The sequence below is a fragment of the Carcharodon carcharias genome, chromosome 25, assembly GCF_017639515.1.
Source record: "Carcharodon carcharias isolate sCarCar2 chromosome 25, sCarCar2.pri, whole genome shotgun sequence".
NCBI classification, from domain to species: domain Eukaryota; kingdom Metazoa; phylum Chordata; class Chondrichthyes; order Lamniformes; family Lamnidae; genus Carcharodon; species Carcharodon carcharias.
In genome coordinates this window covers 209242-235275 of record NC_054491.1, presented here as the reverse complement: position 1 = coordinate 235275, position 26034 = coordinate 209242, and the positions used below count along the sequence as shown (strand labels likewise).

Sequence of the window (26034 nt, the reverse complement as noted above, 5' to 3'; positions counted from 1 at the left end):
TGCCTGCCTCGTCTGGCCAGTGCAGTGATCTCATCGCCGCCATGAGGACCTCATCATCATCAACCCCTTCAATGCCCTCCTCGTCGGAGGATACGTGCAGCTCCTCCGTCTCTTCCACAGCTTGTTGCTCCCCCCATTGCAATTCCAGATTGTGGAGCACCCAGCAAGTGACAGTGATGTGTGACACGCTCTGGGAATTGTATTTCAATGCTCCAATGGACCTGTTGAGGCACCAAAGCCTCTTTTTCAAAATGCCTATCATTTGCTCCACCAAAGTCTGGGTCACGGCATGAGCCTCATTATACCAATGCTCTGCTTCAGTCTGAGGTTATTGCACAGGCATCACCAGCCACTTCCTCAGTGGGGAGGCCTTGTTCCTGAGGAGCCAACCCTGCAGCCTCTGTGGACTCTGGAAGATGTCAGAGATCTGAGACTTGCTGAGGAAGTAGGAGTCATGGATGCTCCCTGGGAATCGTGCGCAGACCTGCAGGGTGCGTTTGTAGTGGTAACAGACCAGCTGAACATTCAGTGAGCGTAACTCCTCACAGTTAACATACTGGACTGTTTGTTGCTATGGAGGTTTAAGTGCCACGTGAGTGCAGTTGATGGCACCCTTCACCTGTGGAAAACTCGAGCTCTGCGCAATTCCCAGCGTTCTTGCTTCCTGGCTTTCATGATCCCAGTGAAATGCACAATGTTCTGTGCCTTTGCGCAGATGGTGTCCATGATCTCCTGGATGTGCTTATGAGTGGAGGCTTGCAAGATCCCGTGCAGGTCACCTGTGGAGCTCTGGAAGGAGCCACTGGTGTAAAATTTGAGCACTGCTGTCACTTTCACGGCCATTGGCAGTGGACGCCCTCTATTATGACACAGAAGGTGATAAATACTGAGCTGTTCAAATCCCAGAGGGAAACTTGAAACAACTATCATAGCTAATTTTCAATTTGTATGATTCAAAATGTGGGTGTTGAATTCAGTAATAAGACCACTGAGTCTTAAGAGGTTCTTATAAAATTAAATTAAACATTTATTAATAAGAGAAATGATTTCAAATACATAGATCTAAAAATTACTTCTTTGATAACTTCTAAATCCCCTAATCAATCTATCTCCCAGTTAGAATTTTGTTAAGACAACAGTAAGACATGTCAATTTAAAAAAGACCCGGGCAACGGAACATGATACCCTGAATGAGTCAAATTCAAAGTGAACAGTTTGGTACATACAGGCTGCAGGCTTTTCGTACTTGTTGGATCTTAAACAGCCTACCCTTACACACAGCCTTCACTCCTTTTTACATATTTTCCCCTTTGAATGCAAATTCCCATTGTTTCACTATGTCTTTTAAACTTTACCTCTCTACTAATCAAAAATCTCTCATTGTACCAATTCCACCAGTAATCTTTGGGAAAAATAAATAATAACACTATTTCTTACTACTTCTGCTGGCAAGGTATACATTATATCCCCTCCTTTGAATTCAAGCCACTATAGTTTGTTTAGAAATGCAAATGTTCCTTTTACACTTCACATTCTCAAACTTCCCATGTTTACCTAATTAACATTTCAAACCGAACTTCTCTTCTTATATCAAAGCACCCAGACTAACTGCCTCTAATTCAATTAAGTCTCACACACATACAAGCACACACACACAAAGACACATCCCACCATTACCCTATTTTACAATATATTCCAATAACATTATGGAAATTATTATATTTTCTTGACCCCCTCTATGGCCCTGTGGTGCCAAGTGCAGCAGCACATGGCACATGTGACCAACCAGTTCCCTAGACATGCTCAATCTTGGCGACACTGGTTCTCAGTCATCTGCAGGAATGACAGGTGCCATCTATAGACCCTGGGTTTAATGAGACACCAATGGGTAAGGCCTTGTGGTGGATTTTCAGTGCATGTGCAGCAGGCCCTGTCACCCATTCATCTTGAGGGAAGTGCTCCTCTCTTTGCCATGCCAGGTCCCTCTGCCACTCTACTTCTTCTTTGCTCCCTGGAAGCCATGAGACATACCGCTAAATCACCACGCCCCATGATCCGGATGATCCCCTCCTGCAGGACTAAAGAGAGAGGCCAGAGAGGTTGTTTGGCATTAATTAAGACTTATCATGTTATTTAAAAGGTTTTTACACTGGAATGAGTAAGCCCTAACTTTTGCTGGTGGGATCAGTTCTTATCTCTGAGGTAAGAATAGCAATGTTACATTGTTCAATATACTTCAGTCGTGAGTCTCTCAGATAAATACTCTTTTCATTTACCTTCTGGAGAAGCAGAGTCTCTTAGACAACAAATTCCAGATTTCTATGTTTAACTACACAAGTGCAATCACTGGCTTTTATTTTATTCCAGCATTTGTTGCCCATTCCTAATTGCCCTTGAACTGAGAGGCTTGTTACACCATTTCAGACAGCAGTTAAAAGTCAACCACATTGTTGTGGGTCTAGAGTCACATGTGGGCCAAACCAGGTAAGGATGGTAGATTTCTTTCCCTAAAGGACATTAGTGAACCAGATGGGTTTTTATGGCAATCAATGATAGCTGCATGGTCACAATCTCTGAGATTAGCGTTTAATTCCAGATTTTATTTATTAAATTTAAATGCCACCAGCTGCCATGGTAGAATTTGAACCCATGTCCCAAGAGAATTCACCTGGGCCTCTGGATTACTAGTCCAGTGACATTATCACTACCTCACCGTCTCCCCAGATTTGCTATTTGATTTCCACATGAATGACGGTGAGCATTGTTAAGCTCACTGTTAATTCCTTCACAAAATCCAATCCATCATAATGTGGCAACCAGAGCTGTATGCAGTACACTAGGTTTGGCTGAATCAATGTTCAATATAGGTTTAGCATAATTTCCCTACTTTTCAATTCTATCACCAGGAATAAAGCGTGGAATCTTGTTTTGTTGTTGGGTGTCTTGCCTGCCGGCTGAAGGGCCAGTGAGAGACCCACTGTGCCTCTTTTTGGGAAGGCCTGCTGAACCACACGCCAATCAGGCAGTGGCAAGGCCTCAAGCAGGCCTTCCTCTGAAATCAAGACCTTGGGGCTGAAAGCCCCACCTCGTGAGAGCTGGCAAGCAATCAGAGGCTCGCAGCTCTTATGCTCAGTAGTACCACTGAGGAGGCTGTGGCCACTACCAAAAGGACATGCCCTGGAGCCCCAGGATCAGGGAGGACCCAGGCTGGAGGTAAATGTGGGATGGGGTACATGGGGAGATGGGGTAGGGGTTTCAGAAGCAAAAGCAGCAGGGGTGGCTCTCAGCAGGCTCTCCTCTTCCCAATGTCCAGTCCCTCAATCAGGCACTAATTGGCTTTGATTGATCGATGCCTCCCCCACCCCCTGAGGTGACAAGCAGCCAGCACATTTTCACCTGTTGTGCACACCACATAGCGACAGGCCTGCTTGTAGTTGGGTTAATCTCAGTGTTGGTGCGAAGCGGTTCTTAAGTGGTCATTAAAATTGGCCATTTAAGGGCCTCAACTGGTGGCAGGGTCAGAAGGTTGACCTATGGATCTTCCTGCCCAGAACTTAATTCTGGTGGAGATGGGAAGGTGGTAAAGCTCAGGTACATACCATCCTGCTTAGTTACATGCCCTTCCTACCTCCAAGTTTGCCATCAATAAGAGTAGAGGATTCTGTCCAAAGTTTAATGCCTGGTTTGTTGTTTTCAAATGGTCTTGCCAACCTGTGGCTCAACTTTTAGTAACTGATTTATTTGTATTCCATGATCCCTTTGTTCCTCGACGCCACCTAGACTCACTACTTCCAAATAATAAATAACATCCATATTCTTCCTACCGAAAGGTTCTACCTCCCATTTATCTGTGTTGCATTTCATTTGCCAATTATTTGCTCATTCTGCAAGTCTTTTTAATGTCCTCCTGTAATTTGTTACAGTCCCCCTTAATATTGACTATCCTTCTCCCCACTCTGCCCCACCAATTTAGTGTATTTTTGATCGTAAGTCCAAATTATTCATGCAAATTGTGAACAGCAATGTTTCTAGCACTGATCCTTGTGGAATAACACTTCCCACCTTCTGCCACTCTGAATAACTACCTTTTACACTCACTCTCTCCTTACCATCTTAAAGCCAGCTAGCAATCCATTCTGCTACTTGTCCCATGCCTGTACATTCCCTGACTTTATTACATTACTGTGGGGCACCTTATTATGGACATTTTAAAAATCCAGATAAATTATTTCTACTGCATTACCATTGTTTACTCTTTCTGTTACCTCTTCAAAAAATTCAATAAGGTCAATCAAGCAAGATTTTGCCTTTTGAAATCCATGCTGGCTATCAGGCTGTCAGCTATAGACAGCGCCTAACATTTAATTCTAGCGACTGCAATGTAACTGAACATCAGGCATTGCATAAAATGGGCAGCTGATCTGAACCCACCTGTTTTGTACCAGTTCGCAAGATAACTTTCTACCTCCAAGACTCAAGTTTGGGACATACTTTCTGTAAGAAAGGTGAATATGAATAGAAAAAGTAGTAAAAAACTAAAATGAATAGAAAAAGAAGTGCCTGTGGAATTCGCTACCACAGAAAGTAGTTGAGACCAAAACATTGTATGTTTTCATGAAGGAGTTAGATATAGCTCTTGAGGTGAAAGGGATCAAAGGATATGGGGAGAAAGTGGGAGCAGGCTATTGAGTTGGATGATCAGCCATGATCATAATGAATGGCAGAGCAGGCTCGAAGGGCTGAATGGCCTACTCCTGCTCCTAGTTTCTATGTATGTTTCAAAATAAAAGAGCATTGGAAGAGGAGTGGCCTAAGCTTGGTTCCATAACACATAATACGCTTACCTAAAAAATACCTACTGAATTCAGTTTTGAAATTTTCAATGACCTAGCCTCAATGGGTTTTTGGGTGACCTTTCCAGATTTGCATAACTCTAGCTCTAATTTAAGGGTAGGCCTTCTTGTTCTGGATTCTACCACCAGAGGAAATAGTTTCTGTCTATCTATTCTAATAGCTCCTTACATCATTTTAAAGACCTCCATTTGACCATTCTGTTTGTTCAAAGAAATGTGGGTCTGCTATGTGTAACCTGTTCGCATCATTTAACCCCTGTATCCCCAGTATCAATTTGGTGAGTTTGTGCCTCACCCCCTTCCAAGGGGAATATATTCTCCATAGGTGTGATACCCAGAACTGAATGCAGAACTCCAAATTCAAACTAACTTTATATAATTGTAGCATAAATTCTGGCCCCATCAACCTAAAGGCCCATTAGCTTTTGCAATTACATTCTGTACCTGTTCATAAGCTTTTAGTGATTCTGTGCATTTCCCATCATTTAGAAAATACTCTAATCTGTCTTCCTCAAAAGACTAAGGATCATTTAATTGTGAAACAGTCAGTCCTTTCTCATGCAGATAGCCATTAACCACTTACCTCCTCAGATTTTGGTTACTCCATATTCCTAAAGTGATCCATAATAATAAGACAGCAGCCTTCAGTGTTGCTGAAAAAAGAGACATGTCTAAGCTTTTCGTCTTGCGCTCATCAGGACACTCGCAAGAATACCAATATAAGGGGAAAACAACAATCTATACCGTATGTGAAGAGAGTGTTGACTGGTTGGCAAATATTGTTGCCATGGAGAATGCACCACTGATGATGACTGATGGTTAATTGCCAAGCATTGTTTGAAATTTGAACCAGGCAGCTTGATCCTGCTTCGATGCGGCATTGCCCTGAGGAATGAGTCAGCGAATGGCTGTCACTTATTTTGTTTATTTTAGCTAAACAAAAGGAGTGACTGCATTTCTCCTGATTATTAAACAAAGCAATTTTATCAGAGAATATAGATGCAATACAGTTCAACACAAGCAGTGGCATTTACTGGCATCTGGCGTTTGCACATCCAGGTCAGTGTCAAATCCTTATTAAAACAGAATTACCTGGAAAAACTCAGCAGGTCTGGCAGCATCGGCGGAGAAGAAAAGAGTTGACGTTTCGAGTCCTCATGACCCTTCAAATCCTTACTAATTGTTATACATGTTTTAAATATATGATGCATTTTGATTTCAGGGATGAATCTTATTTTATAAACCATAATTGTCAAAGTTACAAAATTCTCATAACTATCTGAAATAGCATGTGGGAAATCATATTTTATTAATTGAATCCCATTGGCGGTTTTCTATTTCATGTATTCAGCTTTTCCTTGACTTTTTACAGTCAGGCACATTATTCAGCTGTTATCATAATGTGACCAACATGGCCAATTGCAGCAAAGGTGTGATAGGTTCAGAGTTCACAGATGCTAATGGTTTGCTGTTGTTTACTAAGTAAATGTTACTGTCTATGAGGTTTTGCAAATATGAATAAATTATGGAATAATAGCAGAGTTAGTCCTCAGATTTTACTTTAATATTATGTTGACTGCATTGTTGTTAATTCATTGAGGCTTGGCTTGTATAGAATCAGCACTGGAGGAGGCTGTAGCATCGTGACTGTGGCAACCCTTTGATGGAGTTATTCACTTAATTTCATTCCCGTTCCCCTTCCCAATCATCTTGCAAACGTTTTCTTTCCAAGTAAATATCTAACTCCATTTTGAAGTTTACTGTTGGATCTGTGTCTATTGTCCAATCAGGCTGTACATTCCAGATCATAGCAACTCACTGCAACAAACAAAAAATCCTCACGTACTCCCTTTTAGTTATTTTGTTTAAAAAAAAGCAATTAAAAAAACTGTGCCGAATCAAGTGTTCACAATCAAGTTTTGTGGCTGTTTTCAAACATACAATCAAGATTTGCTGCTAGTATCAAATATACCATAAGTATGCATAATGAGGAACAAAAAAATGTAGGAGGGTTTAAAGCTGTAAGTCCTTAACACTGGAGATAGGCACTTAGGTTTTCCTAACTGCTAGTGCCTTTCTGAAGCATTCCAGAACAATCCGTACTTCGCTGTATCTTTTCGTTTTTCAGAAGAAATACGTCTGAATTTGACCACTGATACTTTGCAGGTATGGTTAGCAGGAATATGGTTTCTATAATTTATTTCTTTGCATAATATATTTCTTCATAACTACATTTTTTTTTAAATGGTGCAACAACCAGAACTTTTAATAGTACAATTGCCAGAGCAATTAGCAAAGGAATTTAAAAAAGAGGGAATATCACTGCATTGGTTGTAGCATTCGTTATGATGATGTGAGAATCCTGATCAAACAGAAGCTCGGCAAAATGACTGGTTTTAATATGAGCAGTATGTGAGATAAATGACGGGAATTGCTCTGCTGTTGTAGCTCTCAGGCTAAAATGAGCGATCGGTGTCTGAATTAATTCAATGGGAAAACATGAGCTTGCAAGGAATAAAATGTGTGCAAAATAATTCTTCTATGTTCTTAAAACATCAAATTGTATTATGCTATCAGAGAGCTTATCTAATTATGACAGGAAAAAAATCTAATTTCATTTTATAAAGTTGAGTTATATGTCAAGGCTTCTTAAAATCTAATCTAAGGCAGATCTGCGCAATGATCCAGATGTCATAGAATAGAGTAGAATAGAGTCGGAAAGTTTTCAGAATGCAGGTACACTATTTGGGCAGAAACGTCCCACATTTGCAATAAGTGTGGTAGCAGGCGGGAAAAAGGACCTTTTACCTGCCAACCGCAATGGCAGCTTTTCGTTCGCTTCCCAACTCATTAGTTATGCAGCACAGGAAACGTGCTGTCTCACTGCCGGGCAGTTCCTGAATCCCCTGCTATGTCATCACCACATTGTTTCCTCACTCGGGTGCCATATCTAAACAACAGCCCCCACAGTTCTCGATGCTAGCAGCCAGGACTGCACCAGTGAAGACATGGCCCTGAAAGCCAAGAGGAGCTCAGTGACCTGTCACTGGAAAGCCATTTGGAGGCCGGCCATGATGCCTCTACCCCCACAACTCTAATATAGAAAAGTACTCCAGGAAGCTTCATCAGATTGTAATCAGACGAAAGTTCACACCGATCCAAAGAAGGGATTTTAGGAGGGTTGATGATTAGCTTTGCCTCCTCAGAGGCCATTGGAACAATTGAGTTTGGAGGCAATAAAGGTATGGAAGAGGGTTTCAGCAGCAGGTAGCATGTGGCAGAGGTGCAAGCAGACAACATTACAGAAGTGGAAGTAGGCGATCTTTGTGATGGACGGGCTACAGGGTCAGAAACTCAGCTAAGAATCAAGTATGACTCCAAAGTTGTGAGGGATTGAAGCAGTAGCACACAGTTGTGCCCATATATATTGACCTTGGGCTTCCCAATGTTTAATTGGAGGCACTTACAGTTATCTAGGACTAGGTTCTGGACAAAAAAATGATTGTAGGTGAGTTGACGAGAGCCTGGTTTCAGCAGTATATATGTGTGGAGCCTAATGTTGAGACTTTTGCTGATGTTGCAGAGGGGTAGCATGTAGATGAGAAATAGGAGGAGCTCAAGCAAAGACTTTAGGTGGCTCTGTCAGTACCAGTGTGGGAAGAGAAGGCAGTGCTGGAGATTCTCTAGCAACAAATGAGATAGGTAAGAATGGAACCAGGTGACAGTAGTACCAATTGCCCAGCCAACTGGAGAGAAATACTGCAGGAGGATGATGTGGCTGACTGAGTCACAGCTTGAAGAGATATTGAGAAGGACCCGTTGCATCATTACTTTAAGCGGAAGGAATATCAGGTGGTTTCTGTTACTGACACACTGGCCTGAATTTTCAGGATGGTGGGGGCTCAGTGTTGATTGGCATAACGCGGGACTTCTACAGAAAGTTCCGCATTGGAGAGCTGCCAGCCAATCAGATTGGCTACCAGCTCTCCAGTCCCTCCAGGAACAGTGCTGCAGTGTCTGGAAGAGGCACTGCAGGGAGCTGCCTGATACAAAGTCCCAGGACCTGGAGGACAAGGTAAGTTGCAGGGGTCCCAGGGCGGGCAAGGTAGGGAATGCTTGGGGGCTTGCGAAGGGGGTGATCGGGGTATCAGGGGATAGGCCAGGTGTTGGAGGGATGTCCAGAGGTCACCAGGCCTTAAGGGGAAGGCACCTCCAATCAGAAAGGGGCCCCCCTCCTTTCCCCCTAACGTCCAACTATCTTTATTTCCGGCCTCCCCGACTTGAGCTGTCATCCACCCACTGGCCTAACAACTGAGGCTGGGTGGGAACTAAATGGCCACTTAAGGGCCTTAATTGGGGTAAGGGTGGGTTTCCCGTCCTAGGGTCTACCCGCCCCAGCGCAAAATCGTTCCGAGGTCGGGGCTGACGGGAATCCGAAGGGAATCCCGTCCTTGCAAATTCACACTTCCCCTATGCATCAGAACCTGCGGGGTGGAGGGGTTTGGTGGGGGGGGGGGGAGGTATGGAGTGCAAAATTCTGACTAATATCCTCCTTAACGAGTTACCCCACCCTGCTCACCATCCAGACACTATTTATTGTCTTGGCAGCAAAGATAAAAATCGATTCCACACTTTCCAGCAGTAGGGTTGTAGAATAATGATCTAGAGTGGAATCACTGGCTGGGCTTTCCCCTTTTTAAATAGAGCACTGAGGCCCATTGTGGTATCAGCATGAACAGTTAGCAGCCAACCCAGTACACTCCAGAAACTGAATTGGGGAGTAATTTGCATGACTAATTTGCTAGTTTGCAAGACTGAGTTGCTGGGAAGAATTATTATCAAATGAGTTATTAATCAAGATGGGAAGCATAAAGAGTATCAAGGAAAACTTTTCAATTTTTCTCTTCAGATTGAATATGTTTTTTCCTCTGCTGTTGACAGGATGAGCTCTGAACAGGGAACCAAAATGAAAGAGTTTCAAATGCAGGCAAAGCAGCAGCCAAGGATGCCAGACCGTCCATCGCACTGCACTTGGAGCCTGGGAATGCCACTATACAAATCTCCACACACTCAAGACACTCTGTATGTATTATATATGGTCAGGAGAAGTAGCATCGCAGCAAGAAGACACTTGTCATTTAAAGAGGCATATAAAGAGAGGCATTGCTTTATAAGTGCCCAACAAAGTCAAGTATTTTTTTATAAGGAGTTTTTTTTTAACTAATTTTTGAGGAATCGTAGTCACTTACTCCAGATATTTTTATGTGCAAGCATTGGAGATTAACAAAGTGATTCTATTTGAATTATGAACGTCCAAATACATTCAGAGTATCCAGATCGTTTACTCAAGTGAAGGACACTGGATTAACTGTTCTGGTATTTTTCCCTGTTTACTCAATTTTGATTAAGAGTGTAATCTTTTACTGGTAACTGCTTTAGCCAGGGGAATCATCATCAGAACCTGTAGAGTAAATATTGAACTGAATACAATTGATTGTTATCTAATCAAAGGTCCAGTAAACATAAACTAAAAGAGTCTAGGCAGAGCGGCTTGAAATCATCACCTGAAACCCAATGGGCTAGGTTTAATACTCCCCCACCAACTAAAAGCAGGAGATATCAAGGCCTACTTGCATTTAATGTCCATTTAAAGGCCTAATCCCAGGGCCACTGGGATTTAACTTGTGGCAGGAGAGGCCAAGCACCCAGGCTGGCAAGTTTCCCTGGGCCCATCAGAGAACCCCTCAGTTTTAACCCATTCCCCCTCCCTCAGGTTGCCCCCACCCCACCCCATGATCTTTCAAACCTCAGCCCCCAGTTTCCTTGCCCCCCCCGCCCCTCACCAAGGCCTGCCAGCTTGGCCTGAGTGAGATGTGTGCACCCGGATATTTACTCAAATCCTGATCCAGTGCGACTCACATCTGCCCCTGGAGTCCAGGAGAGCTTTTTGCCTCTGATTGGCCTGTTGCTCTCTAAGCCTGGCCTCCTGACCCAGAAGGATAGAAATTCTGCCTCCTGACTATTAGTGCCCAATTAGCCATTAAAGTGCTGCAGGGCAAGCTCGGCGGGACCCCCACCCGCCCCCCCTCAATCTTTTAACCATGGGGCATGGGGAATCGGGCACCTCGTGTAATTCAGCCCAATGTTACAGTATCACAACCATGAGCTCATTGCCTGTCTCCTTTCCTTTTAAAAATTTGAGGCAGTTTTTATTTGTAGAATTGCCCTAGTGTGTGTGGGAGGCATTCAATTTAATTACATTTATTCGTTCACGAGATGTGTGAGTCGCTTGCATGGCCAATATTTAATGCTTATCACTGGATCCCCTTCAGAAAGTGGTGGTTATCTGCCTTGACCTGCCACAATTTGTGTGGTGCTTCTGGGTAGGGAGTTCAAGGATTTTGACTTAGTGATGATGAAGGATTGGCAACATGTGCCCAAATTAGAATGGTGAGTGGCTTGGAGGGGAACTTGGAGGTAGGGGTGTTCCTAGGCACCTGCTACCCTTGGCATTTCTAGGTGGTAAAGGTTGTGGGTTTGTGGGGACTGCTGCTGAAGAAGCTTGGCAAATTCCTACAGCAAGAATTGCAGATGGAAACACACTGCAGATACAGTGCACCAGTGGTGGAGGGAATGAATCAATCAGGCTGCTTTGTTCTGGATAGTTATGAGCTTCTTGTTGGAGTTGCACTCATCCAGGCAAGTGATGAGTATTCTTTCACACTCCTGACTTGGGGCATGTTCATGGAGGTATTAATGTCCACTGTAGTATCAATAATTAATTATGCATAAATTACAAAAACTTAAAGTTAATACAGTGCAATTACTCAAACTTGAATAATAATTCCCAATTTTGAACAGTACTATAATTTCACTTTATAGCTCTCATATTGTTATGATGTGGCAGCTGGTTCACAAAGAAAACTTGATCACACGGTCACAATGGTTTTGCAATTTGTATTTATTTCGAGATGCGTGCCCTGAATTCAGTAGTAACAAGTCCACTAAGACTTAGATTTTTTGATAAAATTAAATTAAACATGTATTAACAAAAGAAAAGATTTCAAACACATACATATTTCTACAAATTAGTACTATAATAACTCTTGAAACCCATAATTGATCTGGCTTCCAGTTAAGCTCCCATTAAGGCAATGGTAAACAAAATTAGATTTAAACAAATCCAGGTAAGTCACCACAATACCCTGGACAGTAGAATTCAAAGTGGCTTTTCACAGCTTCAGTTTCTAAAGACAGCAGCTTAATGTGCAAATAGGAGGCTTTTCACACTTCTATAAGATCTTACAATGCCTTCCCTGACACATCGCTTCAATCTTCTTTATACATATTTCTCCCTTTTAATATAAATCCCATTGTTCCCATATCTCTTTGGAAGTTTACTTTTCTCATAATATAAATCTTTTCATGATGCTATTGCTATCAGTAACCTTTGGGAAAAATAAACACACTGCTTGGCCTAGCTTTTCTGGCTAGGTGTAACATCCTACCATCTTTCTGAAATTCAAACTACCCTGATATATCTAAAAATGCAATTTCTCCTCACCTCACCCTCTAAAATTTCAGCCAAGTTTATATATTTAACATTTCAAACCTAGCTTCTTTTGATGAGCCAAAGCCTCCAGACCAGGGGCAGGATTTTGCCCTTGGTGGGGGTGCTTGGTGGGGGCAGACGGGGGGGGCGGCAGTTGGGAAGTCGCCTGCCGCCTGTGACCTGCTCCACACCGCGATTTCACGCTGGAGGGCCGATTAAGGCCTGCCCTGTGTGGATGGCGAGCGGCAGTGCTGAGCGCTGCCTGTGCGGACAGGGTGAGGAGGGAGAGCTGGGCCTCAAGCGCAGTTCATGCCTGAGAATGAGTGCTTCAATATCCCTGGGGCATGGAGCTGCCTCAGAGAGATTGAAACGCCGTGTTAAAACAAAATGGAGAGAATGAAAATTTAAGAAAACATGTCCCCTCATGTGACTCTGAGCTGGGACATGTTTTTAATTCAAAAATAAAGTTTTTATTTAACGTATATTCACTTTAGGAAACCTCATCCCGCTTGTGGATGAGATTTCCTTAAAAAATGTAAAGGCCGCTTGGCTTTTCGCCTGGGCAGCGTAAATTTGAATTTAATTAGACTGTTAATGGCCTCAATAGACCTTTTAATTAATGGCGGGCACGCAGCTGACTCTGGTGCACACCCGCCGAATGAAATATTGCGAGACTGCACAATGAAGTCAGGATGGACGCCTGACATCATCGAGTGTCATTTTACGCTCGGATGTGTCGGGCGCACACCCACACGCTAAGCATAATATTCTGCCCCAGCTGTCTCCAATTCAATTAAATCCCACACAGGCACACACACACACATGCTCACACACACACTGCCGCTCGCCATCCACACAGGGCAGGCCTTAATCGGCCCTCCAGCATGAAATCGCGGTGTGGAGCAGGTCACAGGCCCCACTATTAACCTACTTTTACAATAAATCACAATAATATTATGAGAATTATTATGTTTTTGTGACATAAGAAATTGTAAAATTAATGGGTAAAAGTTCATGCATGTTTATTGTGCTCTTTTGACCTGAGTGCAACTATTGGTATCAACTGCTCACTTGAGATTCGATTAGATTGACCTTCTCACTGGTTGTTGAACAGGATTGATTTGAGCTGACTGCTGCTTGTTGAATCACTCAGATCACTTTTTACTGAACAGAAACAATTGCTGCTGTGACTGTTCAGAGTGGAGACAATGAATACCTGTCCTAAAGCTGCAAACTTCTGCTTTGACATTTTAACCTGGTGCCTTAATTAATACTGATCATGACTTGCACTTTTACACTGTGGACCATTGCATCATCTGAAGTGCTTTATCTCCTATTAGCCAGTTTGGCATGCAACAAGGTAGATTTTGAGGCTTCCTACCTAGTGGAAATGTGGAACTGTAACTGTGAGTAATAAGTTACCACCCAATTCCTTCCCACTATGTGGCTAACCCTATTTTTCCTGAGGCCTACTGCATGGGTGGACCAAGAACTGCCTGAGTCAGGCTATATCCCATTTTAATATGAAAATCAGGTTCCCAGGAAGCACACAGGACCCCAATTGTCATTTTAGGACAATAATGGTCAGAGTGGGGGCAATTCAGGATGAACAAAATATCAGATGGTGGTCCAGCTGAAGAAAACACACGCCCAAAAGCAACTTTTTGTGAGATAAGAATGAGCCGAATTGCTCCTTCAGGCTCCATAGAAACAACCTCAGTTGCAGCTTCACTGTTTTCCTCTCGTCTCGCGAAGTGTGATCACTACACCGAAACCCCTTTTATCTTCTGGCCCTCAGATTGGCTGGGCCACTCTCTCCATTTCACTGCAGCCCAAGGCTAACTGGCTGTCCGTAGCTAACTAACTGCCTCAAGGTGTGCGTTTTTCATTTGCAAGCTGCCAGTCTTATGCTAACAAAGTTTGTATCTCAAAATAGACTGGGCCTCCCATCGACAGAGTGATGGGCTCACCCTTCCAACTGGCAAATGAAGCCGACTGGCAGACAAAATATAGACCTGAGTATCTGTTGCTATGTAGGTGAATACAGAATGCATCCAGCAATAGCTTTCACAAACATCAATAAGCTATGTGACAAGATAATCAACTTTTGCTGCAGTCGGTTCAGGGAGAGATATTGGTCTGGGCACTGGAAGAGCGCTTCAGGTATTAATACTGAATCTTTAGCTTGAAACACAGGAAACGGCAGAGGAGTTTTGTATGTCCATCAACTGGGTACAATGTTACAAGCAGGCAGTGGTAACTCAGAAATTGGCAATTCTAACTGTGTGAACCTGGATAGTCAGTGCTGGCAGGAATTGGAGTAAAGTTCATCGGGAATAGAAATCCTGATTCTACCTTCAGCCGACAACCAGATAGAAACATTTTCAAAATCGCTCATGGCTAGAGAAGAAGAAGAGGAATCCTGGCTGTCTAGTTGATGCTAACTCAATCATAGGTCTGAGATCAAATCCGGAATCTTGACCAAGTGCTACACCATGCAAGAACACAAGAACATGAGTTAGGAGTGGGAGTAGGCCATTCAGTCCCTCAAGCTTGCTCTGCCATTCAGTAAGATCATGGCTGTGGCCTCAGCTAATATTTCTGCCTTCAATACTCCTTGAGTCTGTTGTCACTCAACAACCGATCTGTTGGATGCTGATCACCAGTTTCTTGGGACTTATGAATCCAGGTTGCACGCATGTTTTGGGATGGCCAAGTTGGTATAATGGACAGAGTAGGTCAGCAGACAGTTCTTAGATGGAACACATTCTGTTTATGCACCAAGTTATTCAGCAGCTATACTAGCGCGCTTTCAACTTAAACCTTGTCTCTACACTATCGACTCTAACTATAGACTACTGACAACTGAGGTAGCCCGCACTACTCTTATTGGATACTAAGATTGTGTGATCTTCCATTATAACATTCTTCTTAAAGGTATATTACACATCAGGTTACCACACTATCTAACTCAGTCTTGAATATATTCATGACCCAGCCTCTACTGCTCTCTGGGGAAGAGAAATCCAAAGACTAATAATTCTCCTCATCACAGTCTTAAATGGCAGACTCCTAATTTTTAAACTGTGTCCCCTAGTTCTAGACTCCCCATGTGCTGCCTTTACTATTGGATAGGCAGCTCAGATTCTTTAGGACTTCACGATAACATTGTGATAAAATCTATGCATTTTGATGTTCTTTTGCAGAAAGGATTCCCCCAAGATCTTGCCGAACATCCTGTATAAAATTGGCAATACTCCCCTCATCCGAATCAATAATATTGCAAAGGAGAATGGACTCAAATGTGAGCTATGTAAGTAATATCATGTTTCTGTTTCCCATGAATGAACTTAGATTCTTCAATGGACCCGTAATTTTCTAAGAATTTTTTTGTGGTGTTGCGGCATATAAGCATGGCAGGGAGTGGAGACAAATGTTAGCCTGGGCTTGTAGTTTAGCTGTTAACGTTGTGCTGCAATCATTCTGTTCCAATGTTTTCAGCAGCTGGTACAGTTCAAGTCATTGTATAAAAAAAGTGCAAAAATTCTATTGGTTGCAGTCAGATCAAAATTTGAGGGATTACTGCAATCAAACAGCCTTCAATTCGTTAATAAATTTCATAGGAAAACTCATTTTTTAAATTGATATTCTATAAAATGAATGTTTATGCAGAACTATTTTGTTGAAAGTTCGAATAACAATTAATATCTAACAGTAAAAGCCTCAGCGACCTAATGGGAGCATTTCTCAGGTTGCTATTTTTGGCAAAATTGTAAACAAGTTATAAAAATATATCTTGTCTTTTTGTATTCATTCTGGAGATGTGGGCAGTGCTGGCAAAGCTAGTATTTATTTCCCATTCCTAATTGCCCTTGAGAAGGTGGTGGTGAGCTGCCTTCTTGAACCACTGCAGTCTGTGTGGGATAGGTACATACACAGTGCTGTTAGGAAGGGAGTTCCAGGGTGTAGAATCAGCGATAGTGAAGGAAGGACAATATAGTTCCAATTCATCATGGTGAGTAACTCAGAGGGGAGCTTGTGGGTGGTGTGTTCTTATGCATCTGCAGTGCTTGTTCTTCTAGATGGTAAAGGGTGTGGGTTTGGAAAGTGCTGCTGAAGATGCTCCTTGGCAAGTTGCTTGTAGTGTTAATTGTAGATAATACACACTGCTGCCAATGTGCACTGGCAGTGGAGGGAGTGAAATTTAAGATGGTGGTTGAGGTGCCAATCAAGCAGATTGCTTTGTCCTGGATGATGTCTGCTTACATAATGTTGGAGCTGCACTCATCCAGGCAGTGAAGAGCATTCCATCACATTCCTGACTTGTGCCTTGTAGATGCTGGGCAGGGATTTGCTAGAAATAAGGGCTGGGAATTTTCCCTGTATATTGCCAATGTCACTAATATATAATGACTAAAGGAGATCTTCCCCTAGTTGGCTTATAACAGTGGAGAGTATCACATGAAAGGGTGAGGTGTGATTTTAATCCTGTCAGCCTGGTGAAACTGGGCTGCTTTGGGCTACTCTATGTTCGAAAAGATTCACAAAACATTATTTTTAAAGGTAGCATTACTACTACCAACTCCCATTATTTAATACGATATTTTGTGCTAATTTTTATTTGCACTTCCATCACTTTAGTTCTTTGTGCTAGATATTGATAAAATGTTGGAACAGAAATAGCTAGAAACTCAGCTTCCCTAAGGTGACTTTTCTAACATCTTTTCTAGTGGCTAAGTGTGAGTTCTTCAGTGCTAGTGGGAGCATTAAGGACCGCATTGCTTTACGAATGATTGAAGATGCTGAGAAGCAAGGGATTCTGAAACCAGGTGATGTGATCATTGAACCAACCTCAGGTAATACAGGTAAGAATTATTGTGACTCAGATAAAAGGTTTACATCTAAGTGGGTCATTGGACTACAACAAAGGGAGGACAACAATCGGCCTCAGGAGATTCCAGCAAAAGCCTTCCTCAGTGGTGTATCCAGGCTCTGTCCTATTTTCCAAGTTTTCAGCCGAACTTGCAAGATTGCACCTGAAGGTCCCCGGCTTTTTGAAGCCATTGGAACAGAAGTTGATATGTATTGCACCCATTTCCTGGGAGCAAAATGGCTGAAAAGCATTTTAATTTAAAAGTGGGATGGCCTTCCCCAATCTGTACTCAATTGGCCCCTATGCTAAATTCGTGGAGACAATTTTGCAGACGTCATGAGCGGCAAATTGTTGCATCTTTCAATGCACTCTGGGTGCATTTTGACGATTGCGCCCCTAACAGAAACACCATGCCACAGAGCTTTAAACAACAACAATCAAAGAAACCTGCTCCATTTCATTGCTGTGGAAAATTGGTCAAAACATCCCAAAACATGATGCCTAAAAACTCATTGTTTAAATATTTGGCCAGCTCCTGGAAAGTACTCCAAGTGAACAGAAATTAAGGACCTAATGAAGGCGATACTGTAACTGGAGTAGGAACAAGTGGTCATGCTTCCAGATATGTATTCTTTCAGCTTTGCAATTGGCCTCTGTCCTAGGGCACCCAGTTCCATAGCCAACATCAGAATGGGATGTTGCTGGTTATTTTTGTTAGATATTTAAGGATTGGAATACATACCTTTGCAATACATGTGAAATATTGCCTGCAGCAAAATAGCTAGGTTTAGAATTACATTCTTCCACCTTTAGTGAGTTATGTACTCCAGTTACAAGCTACAGTATAAGAAACTGATTCTACTGACCAAATGAAAATCAGTATTGGAAAATCAGGAACCAGGACCAGCATTATTCCAGCTGGTAATCCATTAGATTCGAATGATCAATCATATTTGATGTTGAGTACTGCATTCTGGCCACCCTAAGTGATTAAAAATATCCTCATCAACTCATATTTTCACAGGCATTGGCCTAGGCTTGGTGGCTGCTGTGAAAGGATATCGCTGTATTATCGTCATGCCAGAGAAAATGAGTTTAGAGAAGGTAAAAGTAACATGAAGAAACCCTGAATCTGAACAAAAACAGTGTGGCTCAATTTATTCCAGATGCAACAAAGCTTCTGCTAGTGAATTAACCTGTTGAATGATTGCCCATAGCAACCCTTGTCTCATATTATAGAGATCTGCCAAGGCAACCTGAAATCACCCTCCGCCGTTAAAAATGAAGTGTGGTCATCACCTTCATAGCCACAGAGAGAGCAAGGATACAGAACCATGGCTATTGGTTATCACAGTGTAGGTGAAAGAACTCCTTTATTGCCTCTGTGGTGAACAGTACTCTTTTTATACACATTCCTTCACCAAGATTCTGATAGGACCTGTAGTGAGAGAAAGAGAGTTAACGTTTCAAGTCCTTGAAACGTTAACCCTGTTTCTCTCTCCACAGATGCTGCCAGACCTGCTGAGTTTTTATTTCAGATTTCCTGCATCCGCAGTGTTTTGCTTTTAGCTGATATGACCTGTGTTATCCATATGTTCTAAGGGGCAGTGGAGGAGGATGGACAGGATAGAATATCTGACGCAGTCTGATTTTTCCTTTGCACTATCCTGTCCCCGCTGCTTCTCCTCCTCCATGTTCATGGTATACAAGGGAACATCATACTTGCTCGTGCGAATCCCTCACATTGAGGGCAGAGAGAATAGCTGAAAGTTTCTCAGTGGCCTCACCCTGTCTGAAGCACTGAGGAGTACGCCTAGGTCTGTGTCGGTAAAATGCCAAAGCAGAAATGTTTAAAAGAATGTAATTCGCAGCTACAGAAGCTACAGCTGGAACTCTTCATATTCTTCCGAACCTCACAAACCCCCCATTCCACTTGTGGCAGCTGACGCTGGCAACCGTTACATCTTGTAGTTCTTGAGCACTAAAATCTAGGATGACGTTCCAGTGCAGTATTTGAGGATGTACTGCATTGTAGGAGGTGCTGTCTTTTCAATGAGATGTTAAATAGAGAAATTGGGTGGAATTGTCCCAGATTCACCCGCCATGTCATCATCACTCTCAACTCACACTCACAAACCCATTACGCATCTACAGGACTCTCACTCACGGCCAGTTCAAGGGTCTTCACCATTTACTCTCTCACAGACACCTACATCGTCCTCATCCCATCTATGGGACCACTCACCACCCACAAATGCCAGGCATTTTTCTCATCTGGCCTAGCAGATATCCTGCTTACACACACTCCATGTCTATTCATGCAGGACAAGCTGGCAACACAGCAAAAGGGATAAGCCACAGACCGGTGGAGGAATGCCTGACATCAAGGTCCTCCGGGACTTTGAAAACAGAGCCACCCAATTGGCCAGCAAGAATCTGGACTAGTCCTGTGCTGAAAATGAGGATCCAGTAGTGCAACATTCATCAGACAACCATGCTATGAGTAATGTGTCCTGTTTTACAAGCCACTGCCAAGCACTATATATCTCCCCTTGCTTCTGCAGGCACATCTGGGAAACAGTCAATGGAGTCCATGACCCAAGGCCTCTAACCAAGCCCTGAAGAAACCTCAGAAGGTGAATCTGGAGGCAGCTTCCTTGAAGTCCCATCACAGCGCTCACCTACACCTTCCACCAGCGCAGAGACACACACCTCGGTGGGACATAGCTTTAGAGTAGCCTCGGGATCACAATCTGATATCGCACTCTCTGATCCACAGCAGGTGGCAGCAAGGAGTTCCCAGCTCTCCGGCAATTGGAGGCCAGACATTTGAGTCAGATGATGAGCCTCTGGACTCGGTCATGTCACAGTTGCTGGAGCTGCAAAGGCAAGCTCGGGAACATCAGGAAGCGATGTCCGCTGCACTCCTCAGATTGCATGATACAATGGAGGAGCCCATCAGATTGAGGTGATAGCGCCGGTATACCAATGCACTGAGGTCAATACTGGTAGGATGGCAGCTGTCATGGAGACATTGGTCCAGGACTTTGCTCCTGCACTGCTGCGCAAAGTTAACTCCATCACTGATGCCTAGGTTGGCCTCCAATAGCAAGAATGCGAGTGGGGTGTGGGCAGCTCAATCTCACTCCAGCTACCCCTTCTCCTCAAGGAGTCAGCCAGGGGTCCTTGGGTACCCATAGGGAGGAGGATCAACAGGTATACTCCCCAGGCCATCCATCCAGGTGACTCCGGGAGTGTCCAGCCTATCCGACTCCCCTCTTCCTGTGATCTCAGCAGCTTCGACTTCACAGGAGGTGGAGGGTACCACTCTCACACAGCAAGATCCCGAAAGGAGGCTGGGGCCCTTCAGGTCGTGCTTCTCCAGAGGATGCCTGCCAAGGTTATCACAGACAGGACACATCAGTCAGCAGTCTGCCTCCACCTCCGCTGTGGATGTCCGGGGAGCACCAAGATGTAGCGGCAGGGTTAGGAAGGTTAAAAAGATGTACTTGCACAGCCTGGGCACGGGTGTTAATCACTTGTTCATAATGTTCACTATTGTCAATAAGCTTCCAAGAATGTTTCCCATCCTATGGCTCCGTGTTCCTGTCACTCAGATGTGAAGTCTTTCTGCACAAGATAAAGGCAGGTGTCTCAGTCCAGGGCCTCTTCCCTGTGCAGTGTGTAACCTTCAGACTAAAGTGATGGTCCAGCCTCACACTCATTGGACACATTACTGATGCCTGCACCTTAACAGTGCTGGTCATTGCAGCTAGAATGTAGTGGGCAGATGCCACAGAATTCCCTCATTCTCTCTGTGTAGCTCTCAGTACCTTTAAGGTGAGGCTGGCCCCCATCTCTTCAGCATCTGTGACCAGTGATGCTGTGCTCCTGAAGGGCTGAAGTGCTGAAGACAGACAAGGGATCAGATGCTTTTAAAGATAGCTGCATCTCTTTGATATGACCCTGATCACAGAGCACAAATGGGCTGCCCTTGGCTAGACAAGAGTCAGACATTCTCAGGGACTATGTGAAGATTTATGGAGTGTCCTCACTGCATGTCTTCATCATTCTCCTGCAATCGAGCAACTATGGCCTCCGCTGCATCTCCATGACAGGATCCTTATCACAGAGGGTATGTGCACAGCCATAAATCAGGATGGAGTCAAACATTCATGTGAGAATGTGAGAAACTATCATGTCTCCTCACTGCATGTTGTCATCATCCTCCACAAATCTAGCAGCTATGAAGGCCTCCCAAGCCTGCCTGCCTCATCTGGCCAGTGTGAGGGCCTCATCCCCATCAGCAGCGCCTTCGAAGACCTTCTTCACCCTCATCCCCATTGCTGTCTTCCTCAATGGAGGAGACCTCCGCTCCACCATCTCCTCCTCAGCCAGCTCCTCTCCCCATTGCAGTGCCAGGTTGTAAAGGCTGCAGCAGATGACAACAATGCATGGCACTCTCTGTGGATTATATTGCAGGGCTCCACCAGACTGGTCCAAGCACCAGAACCTCATTTCCAGCATCCCAATGGTTTGCTCCACCAAGTTGCGAGTTGCAGCATGAGCCTCATTGTACCTTAACTCTGCTGCAGTTTGAGGCTGCTGCACGGGTGTCATCACCCACAGCCTCTGTGGGCCCTTGTGCCCCACGAGCCAACCCAGCAGCTTCTGTGACCCTGGAAGACGTCAGGGATCTGAGACCTTCTGAGGTTTTGGAGTCGTGCACACTCCCTGGAAACTGTGACCGACCTGCAAGGTGCCTTTGTGGTGGTTGCACACCCGCTGCACATTCAGTAAATGGAATCCCCTGTGGTTGATATAGTTGACTGTGTGTTGCGATGGAGATCTGAGTGCCACATGAGTGCAGTCGATCGCACCCTGCACTTGTGGGAAACCCGAGATCTTATCACTCTTTCATCCTGGCTGTCCTGGTCCTGGGTGAAACAAAGTTGTGTGCAATTGCAAAGGTGGCATCTGTGATTTCATGGATGGATTTGTGAGTGGAGGTTGCTGATATCCCATAGAGGTCACCTGTGGAGCTCTGAAAGGAGTCCCTGTCACTTTCACGGCGACTGACAGTTGATACCCTTCATATTCCAGGAGTGCCAAATGCTGCAGTTGCTGGCAGATGTGACCCACCAGTTCCTTAGACATGCGCAGTCTTTGATGACACTGGTTTTTTTGGTCATCTGCAAGGATGAAAGGTGGCATCTATAGACTAGCTAGATGCCGACCAGTGACTGCTCACTTTGGCTCTTCAGCAGCGTGCACAGGAGGTCCAACTGCTCCTTCTTTCTGAGGGTGCTGCTCCTCCTTCTGTGCAGCCAGGTGTCTCAGCCTCTCTCTTCTCCATCCCCTCTGCTCTCTGTAAGCCATGAGGCACACAGCTAGTTCACCAGGCTCCGTGATCCTGATGTGCTCCTCCTGCAGGATGAAAGAGTTAACAGGTGCGTTAACATGGGTGTACTGAGAACCTGTCTTGGTTAAGTCTGAGGCCCCTTAATGCATCTAGGAGAGCACTGGACACCACTTGGATGGTCAGAGATTAGTGAGCTGCATGGCTGCCCGAATCCCCACCCATCTCCACCCTATCCCACCTGACCGATTGGCAGCAACTTTGCCTATTGGGCTGCAGGCTGTGCTTTCAGCTCAGGCACAGGCATTCTCCTAACCCACAACGCAAGGCTGCCCTGTTAGCCTGAACCAAGGGGGAGTCTGGTCCAAATCTGGATGCTGACATCTCAAGGTGCTGTGAGCACCTCCACCAGTGACTGCTCCATGCATAGCTTTAGCGAGGAGATTGTACAATGTATGCAGTCGTCCAACTGTTCTGCAGTCCACTAAAATGCTCATTACATTGCAGTCTGTGCCCAAGGGGTAAAAAACTCTGGAACAGGTGCCTCTGTATTGTTTGAGTGGACAGAGAATCTAGAGGCCCGACTCCAGACATATCAATGTTGCTGCACCTGAACTGTCTCAGCTGAAGTGAAATGTTCACTTTATATTAGGTGTCCCACGTGCTTGGCCACTTCCCTCACCCACCACCCTACACCACCTCGAATGCTTGTATGCTACATTAAACCACAGCGCAGCCCTAGCCCCACTCAACGTGCCTCAACTGCAGGGCAGCCCTTGCCCCTCCACCCCCTGCATCCCCTGCTCCCCACCCCCCACCCCCCCCCCCCTCCCCCAACCCCAAGTTGCCTCAATCCTGAAGTCCAACAGATGAGCCTGGCAAGCGCTGCGCAATGTTACTGTGCACTCACCTCCAAGTTCCCCTCACAGTGCAGCCTGTAAAGTGCATGCCTTTTACATGTTGTTGTGAAACACGCTGATGTGTTTTCCTTCAGTGTGTGTGGACGATGCAGTGGGGGGCTGTGGGGGGTGGGTGATGACTCCGGCGGGCTGGCCTAATAACGATATGCCTATGTATTATAACAAAATTCCTGACGTCCAATGGTGGAAAATGCGGCCCTCCATCTGCATGCTGAGCGGACAATGATGGTTTCGCACCGTCATGAAACCAAGCGCTCCATACTGTCCACTAACGCTACTGAACACGCCCAATGCCAGCAGCACCGGAAAAACACGGCCATTGTCTGCCCTGTCTTTGGATGTAAAAGATCCCATGGCATTATTTTGCAGAAGAACAGGGGAGTGATCCTCCGTGTCCTGGCCAATGATAATCCTTCAATCAACATCACTAACAGAAATTGTCCAGTCATTATCACATTGATGTTTCTAGGAGTTTGCTGTATGAAGATTAGTTCCCGCATTTCCTACATTACATGAATAAGGAGAAGGCAGAGTTGAGACAGAAAATCAGCCACGACCTTATTGAATGTCAGAACAGGCTTGAGGGCCCAAATGGACTACTCCTATTCCTATTTCTTATTAGAACAGTGACTACACTTCAAATCTACCTCAATGACTGAAAAGTGCTTTGGGTCTCATCCTGAGATGATGAAAGGCACTATTTAAATGCGAGTATTTTTTTCTTTTCTGTCACTGCCCATCATTATAATACATTTAAATGACCTCACTTAGGACTTGTGGGCCAAACAAAGAGCTAAGGAAGTTGGAAGCACTTGATCTTGGGGTGGAAAACCAGAATAAACATTTCCTGCCCCATTTTGCAGCCAAAAGTGGATGTTTGTCCAAATTAGACATTGACATTACACAAAAATGGCAGAGTGTTCTAGTTCATTAGTACGTTTTGAATGTGTCAGTATGTTTTTATTATGGGAGCAGTGTTCCTTCCAAATTTCAACAGTACCTTTTTAATGAAGCACTGATTAGCAACAATTTCCCAACTCTTTTCCCTTTGTGTAGGTCGATATCTTAAAAGCCTTGGGGGTTGAAGTGGTGCGGACACCAAATGCTGCAAACCTCAATAGTCCTGACTCTCATATTGGAATGGCCTGGAAACTGAAGAATGAGATTCCTAACTCACATGTGTTTGATCAGGTGAAAACTCGTCTTTCAGTACGTCTACTATAAACCTGCTGTACCTTTCATATTACAACAGTATATTGTGTAATGTTATATTTTAAAAAGCGCATCTAGAAGAACTTTGACACCCTCATCGGGTGGGTGGAGGGGTTACAGGCTGGGGAATCAGGCCACTGAAGTTCAAATAAAGTAAAGTAAAACTTTCAGAGAGCTTCAACTTTATCATTGAAATTTCACCCCTCTAATACCCTAGGAAGTTGTAAGACCCATCTATAAATCTGTTGCTTTGATTTAAATGGAAATGCAAATGTCAATATTTATTTTATCCTCAGTATCAAAATGCTGGCAATCCATTAGTGCATTATGACATTACTGCAGAGGAAATTCTGGATCAGTGTGATGGTAAGTACAATGGATAGTGATTCTTTGTAGGAACTATTCTTAAATTACCTAAAAATGCATGGAGCATAGGGTGTCCTAGAGGTATTGTAGGTTGTTATAATGACTGAGCAGTAAGCTCCATGTTATCCATACTATGAATGCATGCTAGATTTCATTGAAGAACAAGACAAGCCACAATGTAGTTGCCAAGTGGATGGAAGTCCTCAGATCTCTTGCCCTACTAAGCCTGAGGTCTAATGCAAACTGCGATGAAGTTCCAGGAATGATCATGTTGGTGCATCAGGGCTATCACTGTTACAGAGATAAAAACAAAAAAACTGCGGATGCTGGAAATCCAAAACAAAAACAGAATTACCTGGAAAAACTCAGCAGGTCTGGCAGCATCGGTGGAGAAGAAAAGAGTTTTTTTCTCCGCCGATGCTGCCAGACCTGCTGATTTTTTCCAGGTAATTCTGTTTTTGTTATCATTGTCACAATCAGTTGATTCAGTTGTACACAAGTTTCTTACTTCCTACATTTACATCCTGTTAGAATTTGCATTTAAACTGGAAACTTTAATGCTGGGGCTTATTTTATTCCTTTGACTTTGATAGATAGTTAATACACCCCTAGATTGAGTTTCTCTCTTCACGCCTATGGACTTAACTCTGATGTAAACCGGAGTAATTCTAAGATCTTTCCTATTCATTACCAACATGCTACTGCCTGTTAACAACATCCACAAGCACTTGGGTCAGCTTCTATATGTACATTGATGACACCCATCTCAAACTCTCTACTAGCACCATTGTCTTTAGGGCTGTTTTATCAGATGACTGCCTATCTATCATCAAGTGCTGGATGATTCCTAATTTGCTACAGCTCAGTGCCAGCAAAATTGAAGTCATCCAAATTGCCCA

General features: G+C 44.0%; 1 protein-coding gene across 1 annotated transcript in view; it reads left to right on the top strand.

Moving 5' to 3' along the window:
- Nucleotides 1-5852: 5852 nt before the first annotated feature.
- LOC121269490 (cystathionine beta-synthase-like) overlaps nucleotides 5853-26034 on the top strand; it is a 43922-nt gene continuing 23740 nt past the window's right edge. The window contains exons 1-7 of the mRNA XM_041174086.1: nucleotides 5853-5912; nucleotides 6226-6335; nucleotides 15612-15718; nucleotides 17136-17270; nucleotides 18303-18382; nucleotides 24614-24748; nucleotides 25066-25135. Coding sequence (XP_041030020.1) covers nucleotides 5853-5912; nucleotides 6226-6335; nucleotides 15612-15718; nucleotides 17136-17270; nucleotides 18303-18382; nucleotides 24614-24748; nucleotides 25066-25135 — 697 coding nt within the window. The remainder of the gene's footprint in view (nucleotides 5913-6225; nucleotides 6336-15611; nucleotides 15719-17135; nucleotides 17271-18302; nucleotides 18383-24613; nucleotides 24749-25065; nucleotides 25136-26034) is intronic.